Source organism: Esox lucius, chromosome 15 (genome assembly GCF_011004845.1).
Source record: "Esox lucius isolate fEsoLuc1 chromosome 15, fEsoLuc1.pri, whole genome shotgun sequence".
NCBI classification, from domain to species: domain Eukaryota; kingdom Metazoa; phylum Chordata; class Actinopteri; order Esociformes; family Esocidae; genus Esox; species Esox lucius.
In genome coordinates, this window is record NC_047583.1 from 23,779,063 (window position 1) to 23,793,911 (window position 14,849).

The 14,849-nt window shown below is 40.5% G+C and overlaps 1 protein-coding gene across 6 annotated transcripts in view; it reads left to right on the top strand.

Moving 5' to 3' along the window:
- The first annotated feature begins 855 nt into the window (after positions 1-855).
- mgaa (MAX dimerization protein MGA a) overlaps positions 856-14,849 on the top strand; it is a 32,523-nt gene continuing 18,529 nt past the window's right edge. For 4 of the 6 annotated variants that reach the window (XM_020054176.3, XM_020054177.3, XM_020054182.3 and 1 more), the window contains exons 1-5: positions 857-1,134; positions 2,440-4,526; positions 4,609-6,508; positions 8,825-8,909; positions 13,673-13,780. In XM_020054176.3, the coding sequence (XP_019909735.2) occupies positions 2,494-4,526; positions 4,609-6,508; positions 8,825-8,909; positions 13,673-13,780 (4,126 nt within the window). In that variant the 5' untranslated portion in view covers positions 857-1,134; positions 2,440-2,493. Of the gene's footprint in view, positions 1,135-2,439; positions 4,527-4,608; positions 6,509-8,824; positions 8,910-13,672; positions 13,781-14,849 lie in introns of all 6 variants that reach the window. The other 2 variants (XM_020054179.3, XM_020054178.3) reach the window with 2 other exon arrangements.

A 14,849-nucleotide genomic window follows, 5' to 3' on the forward strand; every position in this document is an offset into this window, starting at 1 on the left:
AAATATGTACAGGCATGTCTGATATAAACCCTATAGAAAAAAGTGTCGGCTGAATAGTCATGAATGTGAGGGTTACAATTATGATGTCTATTAGTCGTAGGTAAAACCCTGTTAACTAAACTACTGACATACCTAGGGTACCATGAAAGCAAATGAAGAGTAGAGATAAAAGAACTATAACTACTTATCACGTCTGTAGCTATCGCATTAATTTTCATTATAGCTAGCAACTCAACACCCAGATGAGCCCGATGGATTACTAAGGATCTGTCCGTCCCTAGGAGTATATAGTTTACTCTAGAAACCAATTTAAAGTAAACGGAACTAAACTGCATTGTTCGTGAATTTACCAATGAAAAATCGAATTTACTTTGCAACATGTATTCCATTTGGTGTAAACCTTTTGCGTTAGGCCAGACTATTTTAGAAGGAATCCTTTGTTAGTACCGTTATAATAAGCCGATAAAACTACACTCAAAAACACCACCACCAGTTACTACTTTGCTAACATTTACTAATAACTACAGTACTGCACTTCGATAAACAACTCAGGTCTTCTCACATTGCCGTCGCATACTAGTATATTTATTAACGTTCGCATAGACAGTTTGAACTACACACATAAAACACAGCTGAAACGGAGAAGGCACGTTCAAGGACTGAACATTGCAAACCGGTTTGAGCTGGTTGGTAGCACATGCGGCTTCCCCCTACTGGCTTTCGATACCAGCATTCCCAGGAGCATAGTCTGACATAATGAACACGTTTGCATTCGCCACTTCAACGTGGTCAACTCATGGATCCTAACTGTAACTCAACAATTCCATCTTTGTTGCTGGTTCCCTACCAAAAAGTAGGGAGCTTCAAACCTCCCTTTGGCCGCAGTCAATACCACCACCGTATGCAGTCGCCCTCAGTTCTGAATCATGTGACACAAACAATGGCGTTGAGTCTGCGCAGTAGGACGTGAACGTGCCTCAGCAGAGCTATGACGTTGTTCAACAGCACGCATGAACGTTTCCTCCAGCTGGAAGATGCGAGGTATATTATGTTTTCAACTGAGGAAAAGGAGGGGATTATACAATTAATCGACGACAAACTTCGCATATTTTTATCCGTTTCAATATGCAAAAGGTAATCCATGTGTTTGTCAAAACATATAATCTTGCTGAGAAATTTTGAGTTGACTTGGAAGCTCCAAGTCTTATCTTTCTAGCCTGAGAGAACGTGCCCACCATGTTGACTTTGGAATCACACGCCATTGAATTCGATCTTGTTGGGTGTGCACGCTTTGGTGTGTTGTTGGCACTGCGTCCGTTTTAGGGCCTTGGAGGCCCGAGACACGTTTTTCGGTCGTCGCAGGTGATTGCATCTAGGCCATTGGCAGAGAAATATGATTTTTCGTTTTCAATCCACTTAAACTTAAATGGTAACAGAGTTGTGATATGCACACTACAATGTATGCTATAGCCAGTTTACGGTCATTTTTGTAGACTCACTAGCTTGTTTATGTTTTGAAAATGCAAAATGGCCGCCACTTCTTGAGAAGTATTTGATTTATTTTGCGGTATAGTCGTTTTAGATTTGGAAACATTCGTCTCTAAAACAATCAATTACTCAAGGAAGTAGTCTCTGATATATTTAGTACGTGTACATTTATGTTTAAGATAGTGTTTAATGTCAACTTCAAATCTCGTGTTTTTTCTTTTCAATAGGCATATCCTCACTACTGTTCCTTGGGTATTCATCAAATTCCCAAAGTCCCTAAATTTGTTTTAAAAACTGTAATGAATTAGGATGCATGGCTAATCAAATGGACGTTATTGTGTTGATTAAATAACAAGGCTGTTTGTGACACCATTTTCCTTGTTGCGACACTTGTTTGTATTCCTTTCTAGTTAATGGCCAAATATCCTATGCCATGTATCTTAGCCAAATTAATACTTTGCTAAATCATGTTATCATAGTTCAAACGTAAGCAAATGTACTGACAATGCTTGCAAAAGCTTTAACATTATTCAATTTCATTACTTATATCTTTGAAGAATTGTGACATAACTGTCTTTTTGCCCAGATACAGGGCCGATCCTGATTTTTCTTTCTGCTGTGGGGATTGTTTTAGGCTGGTTCTTCTTCTTAGACTATTAACATTCCATAATTGTCTAATTCATTTATACTTGGAATATTGTTTTTTTAAATGGAAAATGTAAAAATCTAATAGCTTGAGTTGGACTTACGTTTTTTTTTCCGTTTACATACTCGTTATCCATAATACTGACCTGTCAACAGAAGGTAGCATGTTTTTATTTTGCTAACAGGTAATTGTTTGCTAACTCTATGTTCGCTGTTTTTATTTGAATGTGATTTTGCTGTTTTACGTCAGACTTTCAGGATTATATTGTAAGCATGCTAAACATTGCTTTCTTTTTGTTGATTTAGGATTCTGAATGAAGACTTGAACATACTCTTGTAAGATGGTGTTTGGCTCTAAAAATGGACCGTGACAAGTTCATGGCCACCAACAAGAAGAGAATAATGGTTCTTCGCGAGGACGGGGCAACTGCCCACATGGCACTTCCTTCGGCTGCCTCTCCCCCTGACCTATTGGGTACCCTTAAAACAAAACAGGGAAGTGCAGTTGTAGCCATTGAGAAAGCAAACATTGCAGCAACGTCCACTCCGAACTGTGCAATGGGTGTTGGTCAAATAGCCCCCACATTAAACTCCAATGCCATTTCTGATAACCAACCAGAGAATTTATCACCAGAGAGCACTTGCAGAGGTATTAAGATCATTTTGGACAATAACAACATGTGGAATGAATTCTTCAGAAGCAAAACCGAGATGATACTAACAAAACAAGGCCGGAGGATGTTCCCGTATTGTCGCTTTCGCATCTCTGGTTTGGACCCCTTCCAGAAGTACACTTTGCTGATGGATATCAACCCAGTGGACAACAAACGTTACAAGTGGACTGGGCAAGACTGGAAAATGTGTGGAAAGGGAGAAGCACATCTGCAGAGACAGGTCTTCATCCACCCAGATTCTCCATCTTCTGGTCACCAATGGATGCAGAACCCAGTGTCATTCTACAAGCTTAAGCTTACTGACAACCACATGGACCAGGATGGCAATATCATTTTGCATCCAATGCATCGTTACTTACCACACCTCCATGTGGTCTCAGCTGAAACAGCTACAGAGAATATTCAGGTCAGTGGGCCTGATGTGATAACCTTCACCTTTCCACAGACTGAATTTTTTGCAGTAACGGCTTACCAGAACGTACGCATGTCTCAGTTCAAAGCAGACTTCAACCCCTTTGCAAGTGGACCCAACTCCTGGGCTCTAAAGATGAAGATGAGTCCTTCCAATGAGTCGAAGAAGGATGAAATTGGAATGACCACTGAAGTCAAGCCTTTGAAAGGCTTGAATGGCCTTAAATCTTTGATGGCAGCAAAACGTAACTCCAAAGACATTTCCGCAGTGGATAAAGGACTCCTTAGCGCTGATGCTCAACATCTTACACCTGCAGTCGGTGAAAAGATATCTCCCAATGAGCTCAAGATTGTGAGAGGCCTCGGTGGCCTGAAGTCTTTGATGGCAAAACACAGCTCTAAAGATACTTCATCAGTACATGAAGGTCTGATCACTTCCAATGCTGTTACCCTTGCAGGTTGCGACAAACCCGGGATCAACACTGATGGACCAAGAACCAGACTGAAGTCAATTCTGTCCAATGAGATTAACCAGTCTCCCAATGAGCCTAATTTTGAAAAAACCCTGAATAATTGTAAGTCAATGATGACAGAATGCACTTCTACAGATAACTCAGCAGCAGGTCAAGGATTTCTCACTTCTGATGACCGTGACATAGCAATGGTCAAAACAAGTTCCTTAAATGAGTCTAAAGACGAAACCAGGTCTATCAGTGAGCAAAAACCTGGTAAATGCCTGAATAACCTGAAATCGTTGATGGTAAAAAGAAAAAGTAAAGACACTTCAGCAGTAGATCAGGTAGTCCTTAGTAAAGATGGTCAAAATGTTACACTCGCTGACAGTGAAAACTCTGAGGTCAGTGATAATAGGCCAGACTCCAATGCAATAGAACTGAAATCAGGTCCCTGTAATGAGTTGGAAAAAACTGAAACTACATATTCAAAGGATTTTAACCCTCTTCAAAGTAATCTCAGGTATTTGATTGACAAGCGCGTTTCTAAAGATATTTCTTCAAAATGCCAAGGACTTGTCAGCTGTGATGCAAAAACATTGAATCTTATAAAATGTGATGAGTCTGAAGTCAAGGATTTGTACAGTTCCTCCAAGAAGTCACCTCCCTCCAAAGCGAAGAAAGATGAAATAATATCTCCCAAGACTTGTAAGCCTGTGAAAAATACCAGAAAATATTCGCGTGGAAAATGCTATTCCCAAAAAACATCATCAGCAGGTGAAAGTGCTCAAAATGCTCCAGTGGTGGCCATTGCAAAGTCAGCTGGCAACATACAGTCCACTGATCAAAATGATGGGTAAGTTCTTAAGTTCAGATAGCTTTCAATTTGCTTCTTATTGTAAAATATGCATCTAATCTTTTGCATTTTTCTTTTTAAGTAGTACAACAGGACCTTGTCAAAGAAACTTCTCTGAACTAATTCGGGAGTGTCATCTGAAAATAATAAGGTGCAATGTGGAGATCACAAATACAGCTGTTGTGCAAACAGACAAAAAGGGCATGGTTGCACAAGGTGTGGTTGTGAAAGTAGCTGCGAATGACAGTTTGGGGGAAAAGGTGGGAACCCAGAACAACATGACTACAACTGACACTTTCACTAGCATTGTAAAATCATCTCAGTCCGAGGAACCTGTGAAGACCCGTGTGTCAACCCATAACCATTCAGCAGATGAAGTTGAAAACAGTCAAAAGGCTACACACAGCTCTGTGTGCTCTGAAGGGAAAAGGACAGGTTCTCATGAACAGCAGCAGGGGAATAGTAAACCACACAAACGACCCGAACCTGTTCCCTTGCCCCTGCTTGCACTGTACCTTCAACAGTTAAAGTCTAAATCTAGACCTGTTCGGACCAAACCAAAACCTCTTACTGTATCGCCGCCTTCTTTGTCCTCATATTCCGCTGTTCCAACCAGAGATGCTGTTAATCCAGCCACAAATCCTACTGGCCAAGCCACAGACTCGGCTGGCCCTGTAAAGGATTCTACCAGTCCAGTCAACAACACAATTGGATGTGCTATTCCTCCAGCCAGTGATCCTGTAGTTCCATCCACTGATCCTACAGATCCAGCTATAGTTCCAGTACTTCCAGCCATTTCCCCCACTGGTCAATCCACCAATGTTTCAAAGCCAAACCCAGATTCTTTGGATCTCGCTACAGATGTGTTTTTACCAGAACCTCACCCAGTATTACCTACCACTAATCAGTTGTTCATTGTTCCTGAGCCAACCACTTCACGATCATCACCCATGCCTTGTTTGTCCGCAACTGTGATGTCTCCAAGCCCTGACCCCTTATCAGCCCCTGTCTTGTCATCCCCATGCCAAGAACAACCATCCGATGTACCTGTCACATTGAGCCTAGCTACTGATTTAACGCCACTTAACTCAGACCCAATCTCTAATTCCTCAGAAGTGTCATCAACACCTGGTCTTACCAACTTAAAACCTGAGTCTACCCCTTTGTTACCATCCCCTGACCTTTCACTAAGTGGCTTTGACCCATCATCACCAGCATCATTACCAGATCTTGAACCCACGTTACCTTCCCCTGCTACAGTGAAACCAATGTCAGCTCCCTCCATACATGCCTCGTCATTCCCCAGCCTTGAAAGTTTACCAGCCCCTAGCCCTTTTGTACTCTCCTCTGAACTGTCATCGCAAGCATCCCTGTTGGGACTACCTGCCCCTGATCCTTTTTTAACAACACCCTATATCCCACTGTTGTCGTCTTCTCACTTTAATCCATTACCCTTCGAGGGAGCCTCATTTTCATCTACCTCTCATCCTGTTTTACCTGCCCTGGACAATGCCCAACCCTCCCTTCCCCCGGACTCTTCTTCATCTTTTCAAGTAAATTCAGAACCATTAACACGCCCTTCTACACCATCTCCACTCCCGTTCCAGTTATCTCCCTTTTCATCGTTGGGTCCCGACCCATTGTCCCCAACCCCGTCACTGGCTGACCTCACTCACTTTTTTTCTATCTCAGATGAGCTTGAGATCACAGAAGACTTTCCAAGCAGTGATGCAACTCCTGTCTCATGCTCTACTGTCCCAACTTTAAACACTGCTAGTGTACCAGTTAGTTCCACTCTACCGGTTGGTTCTGTTCAACCTGTTAAGAACAATAAACCCAGGCGATCTAGGAAAAGATCAAGAAAAGTTTCAAAATCAACCACTGCCGATCCACTTCCAGTAATTGGTGGACCCACTGATGTCACTATGCAGCCCAACCTTGAGGAAGTGGAGGAGCAGCTCTTTGTCTCTTTCACGTCCAAGGTAACTATTAGATTCTGACAGACAGATCCATATCTCAATGCACACAGTCACCAACATACTGTTTTCGGCTACCTAATTTTGGTATGTTCAAATTATTTTCCAACTCCACCATATACAGAAAATAATATAATCAATATGAAATACTTTATATTAAGTTGCCATAATTACTATGTAAGTAAAACAGTAAAAATTGTGATTAAATGCGCTGTACATGGGATTTCAATGACGGGGAATTTGCAAGACAATTATGAAGAACTCAAAACGAATGTACTCTTCTCCAGTTCTACTTTAGCTTTCTCTCACCAGTTTTAAACATCTATATATTTTTTTTATATCTGGGCCAAGGCGGAAAAAAATCTTTCAGCAAATCACAGCAGCGGCAGATAAGTTACCCAGTACAACCATAATTCTGCTGTTACTTCAGATATTCAATGGACAATTTCTGCGCTGAAGTTGCAAAGCAAATATAAAATAAATCTGATAGCGACTTTAAAGCAGGTTTAAATGTCGGTGTGTCGTTGGGATGAATTGGGCTCTAGGACCTTGTAATGCACACCTGGCCATTGAAATTATAAGATGAAGATGGTTTAATCTACCTTGTCCCCAAGTAGAATGTTACCTTTATGGGGTGCCTGTTGTTTCCTTGGTCCTTGTTTTAGGATCTTTAAGGAAATCATTATTCTTTGGTATGTTTTCAACTTAAATACCGTACCATTTTGCTGTGTAGAATCCTGCCTGAAGACTAAGTAATAACACAACTTGTCTCCCCCTCCTTTTCCCTTACCAAAAAGACTGGAATACTATTAGTCCAGGGTAGTTTAGGGTCAGGGAGATGGCACTGCAAGTGTCTAAAGCCTAGTATGAGTAATTAGCTACAAGTCAGTGCAAACTGCTTGGTGGATTGCAGAGAACATTTAAATTGAATATGTCAGGCTCTCAAAACTATTTTCGAGAAAAACATATTTGAAACATTAACATTTTATTTATTAATATTAATTGCAGATGGTCATTAAAAGAAGTACAAATCTTACTTATGGCTCCTTTAAGTGTATTTTCATCCATTAACCATTTTGAAATGATGTACATTTTGCATGTAATCTCCCAATTTTAGGGTGTCAAAGCAAAATAGTTTATCATCATCATTTATTATTATTAGGCAGAGTTAATGCAAGAATGTATAGTCCTGATTCTAGGCTGTGCATTTGGTATCTGTTGTTGGTGTCTGATAACATGAGGACCAAAGAAGTTTCAATGCAAGTCAGTCTGGCCTTCATGAGGCAGATAAATTAAAGAACTGAGACATCAAACATTAGGGGCCAGTTTTGCTGATAAAGATTAACTCTTGTCCTGGCCTAAAATTAAATACTGCATCATTGTGTGCAACCAAGGAATGCCAATCAAATTGAAGAAAATAAATACATTTCAGGAGGTAGTCGTGGATGTGTCAGCCACTACCATCCACAGATGTCACCAGCTGGAGTGCTAGGTGCAAAAACGACATATCTGCAAAACAGGATGGGGTGAAAGTACCTAAAAGAACACGCAGAATTCAGGAAAATGTGTTGTCAAAAGATAACACAAAGATTAACATGTTCCAGATAATGGCTAAAGAAAAGCGTGGAGGGAACTAAAGAACAAACATACCTCCTTATCTGTGGTGTTTTGGGAATGTATGTCTTTAGCTGGAACTGGCTCAATTGTCTTTGATGTAGTAAATGACAGTAACAACAGGATGAATTCTGAAGTGTAAAAAACATCTTTTCAGCTCCGATACCACTGAATGCCTTTAACTAACTTGACAATGCCCCCTAATGCAGCAATGACCCCAAACACACTGTGATAGCTGCCAAGGAGTTTTTCAGAAACAGCAAGTCAATTGCTCGGTCTGTATTCCATTAAGATGCAGGAACTGAAGACGGTTGTAGTAGTGGCAGAGCATCACCGTGGAAGACACCCAGCGTCTGGTGATGTCTATGGCTGGCAGATTTCCGGAAGGCATTGCATGCAAAGCATAATTGAGCAAATACTGCTATGACTACTTTATTGTATGTAATGTTAATGTGCCTTAATATTTTTGAAATCCTAAATGGGGTGACTATGTACAAAACATGCTCTAATTTGTAGATTGTTCATTCAGTATGGATGAAATTCCCCTCAAATGAAACCCCATATTCCTTGTGTCATTGTCTATCTAAAGTGCTGGTAAAACTGAGCCAAAAAGCTAAAATGTTTCTCAGTACAAAATACTTCTGGTCACTCTGTCTGTTGGTTTCAAGTAAACTGTCAACGATTTAAGTAAAGTGGTATAAATTACAGGAAGCACTTGAAGTCCACCTGGGAGAGCCTGCAATTTCTGAGACGACGACTGAGCAACCTCAGAAAACCTCTGAGGCAACAAATGGTACATAAAATTACTAATTTGATATATCGTGTCCCCAAACTGCTTTTATGTGATGTCTGTTTACCTTAAATGTTTGATATATGTCATCCATTGCTAAAGCATTCTTTTTTATACGAATTCTTATTTTGTTGAGAAAATGAAGATTGGGTTAATTTGATGTTGATGTAAAAAAGTATGCCGCTTGCAATGATGTCCTTTTTTAAAACATTTGGACCCATGGATATATAATTTTCACTCTCATAGTATAGAAAGCTGAAGGTAATATTTTTCAATAAATGACACTGTTAGGTCATATATTTTGCAATGAATTATTCATCAAAAATCTACAGAAACTTTCATGTAGTTTTCTTGTAACTCGGTATTAGTCTCTTACATTGGCTGGGAAACATTTGTGCGCACTCTTTCAGTACTGTTTTAACTGTCATGTTTGAGAACTTTCTTGCATGCATGGCCAGCTGTAAGTCCCCCCACAGCATTTTGATAGGTTTGAGATCTGGGCTTTGGTTTAGCCATAACATAATTCTCCATTTCTTTTTTACTAGTCATTCTGTTGTCGTTTTACTTGTGTATTTTGGATCATTGTCTTGTTGCAAGATCCATGTTTGGTTCAAAGACAGGGTCTTGACAAATAGCGTCACTATTCGGTCTTGACGGATGGCGTCACTATTCACTGGTACAATATGAGTTTGTAGTTAATGATGGCATGTTGACCAGGCCCTGAGGCAGCAAAGCAGCCACAAATATTAATGCTACCGCCTCCATGCTTTACGGTTGGTGCAGTATGCGGTTCTCCTGCTCAAAGCCAGTGTTTATTTTTGGCCAGGCATTATGGCCGGACTACTCCACCTTTGACTCATCTGTGTAGAGCACATTGTTCCAGTAGTTTTAGTGCAGAGTATTTTTTTCCCCTTTCTGACATCCCACTTATGCCAAGTTTGTGCAGTCTTTTTCTGATAGTTCACTCATGCACCTAGACAATGATGGTGGCTTTGTAACCCCTCCCAGACCCATGGGCATCAGTAATCTTCCTTCTGATTGCCTTGGATAGGTTGCACACACCATATGGTCAAGAAAAAATCTCAACACATTTCTAGTCTGAAGTTTTGTTTGTCTGTGGTTGAGATTGATGCATGTCATTTACACTGATGAATCTCCCTCATTTTTGATATCCCTTTGATTCAATCTTGAGATCTACCATTATCAGCCTCCCGCTACTCAAAACATCTTTCCATGGGTGTACTGACTTTTCTCTCTAAGGAAATTGCGTTTCTGTTCATTATAATGGTTTGCAGGTTTTCCTACTTACAAAGAATGTAGAGGTCTGTAATTTTTATCATAGGTACACATCAATTGTGAGACTGAATCTAAAACAAAAATCCAGAAAATCTAATTCTATGATTTTTAAATAAATAATTTGCATTTTATTGCATGACATAAGTATTTGATCACCTACCAACCAGTAAGAATTCCAGCTCTCACAGATGTTAGTTTTTCTTTAAAAAAAAACCCTCCTGTTCTCCACTCATTACCTGTATTAACTGCACCTGTTGTGACTATTGTGCTGGGGGATATGAGGAATGCACTTTCTAACTTTTCTCAGTCTCCTCCAGTTTTAAACTTTAGGAGGACATGAGGTCCTGGTCCACACCTGCGGAGTACCTGGTTTGGGGGGCCCGTTGCTGTCCCTGTCCTTGTCCACCTGGTCATACTTTTGACCTAGTCTAAAATCAAATAGCCCAGAGAAATGTATTAATTATTCCAATTGGACTCTTAATATCTCACCCGGCACAGCCAGAAGAGGACTGGTCACCCCTCTGAGCCTGGGTCCTCTCTAGGTTTCTTCCTAAAATTCAGCCTTCTTAGGGAGTTTTTCCTAGCCACTGAAATTCAACACTACTGTTGTTTGCTCCTTGGGGTTTAAGGCCGGGTGTCTCTGTAAAGCACTTTGTGACAACTGCTGTTATAAAAAAGGGCTTTATAAATAAATTTGATTGACCTGTTTGAACTCGTTACCTATATAAAAGACAACTGTCCACACACTCAATCAAACAGACTCCAACCTCTCCACAATGGCCAGGAGCAGAGAGCTGTGTAAGGACATCAGGGATAAAATTGTAGACCTGCACAAGGCTGGGATGGGCTACAGGACAATAGGCAAGCAGCTTGGTGAGAAGGCAACAACTGTTGGCGCAATTATTAGAAAATGGAAGAAGTTCAAGATGACAGTCAATCTCCCTAGGTCTGGGGCTCCATGCAAGATCTCACCTCATGGGGCATCAATGATCATGAGGAAGGTGAGGGATCAGCTCAGAACTACATGGCAGGACCTGGTCAATGACCTGAAGAGAGCTGGGACCAGAGTCTCAAAGAAAACCATTAGTAACACACTACGCCGTCATGGATTAAAATCCTGCAGCGCAAGCTAGGTCCCCCTGCTCAAGCCAGCGCATGTCCAGGCCTGTCTGATGTTTGCCATTTACCCTCTGGATGATCCAGAGGAGGAATGGGAGAAGGTCATGTGGTCTGATGAGACAAAAAGAGAGCTCTTTGGTCTTAACTCCACTCGCCGTGTTTGGAGGAAGTAGAAGGATGAGTACAACCCCAAGAACACCATCCCAGGTGGAAACATCATTCTTTGGGGATGCTTTTCTGCAAAGGGGACAGGACGACTGCACCGCATTGAGGGGAGGATGGATGGGGCCATGTATCGCGAGATCTTGGCCAACAACCTCCTTCCCTCAGTAAGAGCATTGAAGATGGGTCGTGGCTGGGTCTTCCAGTGTGACCGCCTAGCCATTCTCCAGACCTTAACCCAATAGAAAATCTTTGGAGGGAGCTGTAAGTCTGTATTGCCCAGCGACAGCCCTGAAACCTGAAGGATCTGGAGAAGGTCTGTATGGAGGAGTGGGCCAAAATCCCTGCTGCAGTGTGGGCAAACCTGGTCAAGAACTACAGGAAACGTATGTTTTCTGTAATTGCAAACAAAGGTTTCTGTAGCAAATATTAGGTTCTGCTTTTCTGATATATCAAATACTTATGTCATGCAATAAAATGCAAATGAATTACTTAAAAATGTGATTTTCTAGATTTTTGTTTTAGATTCCGTCACTCACAGTTAAAGAGTACCTATGATAAAAATGACAGAATTCTACATGCTTTGTAAGTGGGAAAACCTGCAAAATTGGCAGTGTATCAAATACTTGTTCTCCCCACTATGTATATTTTTTATATGGATTTTTATATTTCTTGTTAACACAAACAAAAAAATAAGCAAATTAGCCAGGTCTGAGTTCCTACAAAAGTCGCCAAATAGAACTGGGAACGGAGTGTTTGTAGCATAGATTCTAATGCTCAAAACACTACTAACTTGCCTTGTAAACAGTAACCTTTTTGTTTTTGATTGTTACATTTCAGATACTTGGAAATTCAGCTACATATTGAATGATAAGATTTGTCAAAAGGCCAATTTCTTTGCCAAAGTATAGTTTTTCAAGGAATGGAAGATTGGCTAAAGCCCCTTCACATCCTCCACATTGTTGTTTTTTACTGAAGTTATACTTGGTAAAAAATACATAATCAATCTACACCCTACCCAATAATGAGATAGCAAAAACATGTTTTCAGATATTTGGGCAAATGTATTAAATAAAAAAACTGAAATATCTCATGTATGTTTATGTATAAATATCTCGTGCACGCTCATCAGTACTTTATAGAAGCGTCTTTGGCAGCAATCGCAGCTTTGAGTCTTTTTTGGTATGCCTCTATCAGCTTTGCATACATGGATTTGGGCAGTTTCTCCATTTCTTCTTTGCAGATCCTCTCTAGTGTTCTCAGATGTGTTGGAGTGCGTTAAAGGAACTATAATCTTTAGGTCTCTTTACAGACATTTAAGTCCGGGCTTGGGCTGGGTGGGCCACTCAGACATTCACAGACTTGTCTTAAAGCTACACTATTCATCACTCTAGGGATGGTATTAGCTAGGTGATGATCTGTACCTTGTTTTGGCAAGATATAGCACTTGGCATTCATTCCTAAATGTTCCATTTTGTTCACATCAGACCAGAGAACATTTTTAGTTTGTTTGGCTGGACGGCCAGCTCTAGGAACAGTCTTTGTGGTTCCAAAGGTTTTCCATTTCACGTTGATGGACCCTAACCCACTGTGCTCCTGGGAATTCACATTGATTGAGCCCACTGTGCTCCTGGGGAAATCCAGTGCTTTAGCAATTATTTTATATTCTTCCCCAGATCTAGGCTTTGGGTTTACACAATTCTGCCTTGGATGTCTACAGAGTTCCTTGGACTTCTGATTTGGGTTTTGCTCTGGGAATTGTGGGATTTTTATATGGACTGGTTCTGCCTTTCAAAATCAATTTGCCGTAGGTCAACTCCAATCAAGTTCTACATCTCAAGGATCATCAAAATTACAGGATGCATCTGAGCTCAATTAGGAGCGCCATGGCAAAGGGTCTGGGTACTTATCTACATGAGATACAGTTTTTGTTTATTTTCTAAAAATGTACATGCATTTCTCAATGTTTGTGCCCGGTGTCATTATGGGGTATTCTGTGTAGAATGGTGGTAATTGTTTTTTAATCAATTATACATATAGTATAAAACACAACAAAATGTGGATAGAGTGAAAGAGTTTGAATACTTTTGGACTTACTTTTGGACTCCAGAATGATACATCTATTACTTTATTTTGCCCCCATGAGAATTTGAGGGTATACATGATAACTTCTACATTATTTCTTTCAGTTGAAAGAGAAACCACAGATGAAATAATAGCTGCTTTTGAGAAGGTTCTTTTGGGCGACCTGAAGATCATGAAGCATCGGCAGGTTATACATCCTGTGTTGCAAGAAGGTAATACCAAGACCATTTTGATTTAGAACCTTGTTTCCCAAAACCTTGTAAAATTTTAAGAAAAACAGAATGCAATGATGTGCAAATCATTTATACCCTATATACAATCGAAAATAGTACAAAGACAACATATCAAATGTTGAAACTGAGAAATGTTGTTTCTTGAAAAATATATGCCCATTTTCAATTTGATGTCATCAACATGTTTCAAAAAAGCTGGGACGGGCAACAAATTGTGTAATGCAAAAGAAAACCTGGTGAAAGATCTCAACTAATTAGGTTAACTGGCAACAAGTCAGTAACATGATTGGGTATGAAAAGAGCATCCCAGAGGGGATGTCTTTCAAAAGTAAACATGGGGAGGGGTTCACCCCTTTGAAAGATTGCACAGGCAAATAGTGCAACAATTTAAGAATAATGTTTCACAATGTAAAATTGCAAAGAGTTTGGGGATCTCATCATCTGTGGTATATAATATCATTAAAAGATTCAGAGAATCCAGAGAAATATTTGTACATGAGGGAAAAGGCTGAAAATCAATATTGTATGGCCGTGATCTTCGGGCCTCAGGCGGTGTTGCGTTAAAAACTGACACGATTCTGTAGTGGACATGACTGCATGGGCTCAGGAACACTTCTGAAAACCATTGTGTGTGAACACAGTACATCGCTGCATCCACAAATGCAAGTTAAAACTCTACCATGCAAAGAAGAGACCATATATAAACATGATCCAGAAACATTGCCGCCTTCTCTGAGCCGAAGCTCATTAAAGATGGACTGAGGCGAAGCGGAAAACTGTCCTGTGGTCTGACAAATCGGATGCCGCATCTTCCGGACCAAAGAGGAGAGGGACCATCTGGCTTGTTCTCAGCGCACAGTTCAAAAGCCAGCAACCGTGATGGTATTGGGGTGGATTAATGCATGTGGTGTGGGTGACTTGCTTCTGTGAAGGCACCATTAATCCTGAACAATATTTGCAGGTTTTGGAGCAACATATGCTGCCATCCTGATGACATATTTTTCAGGGAAGGCCTTGCTTATTTCGAGCAGGACAATGCCAACCCACA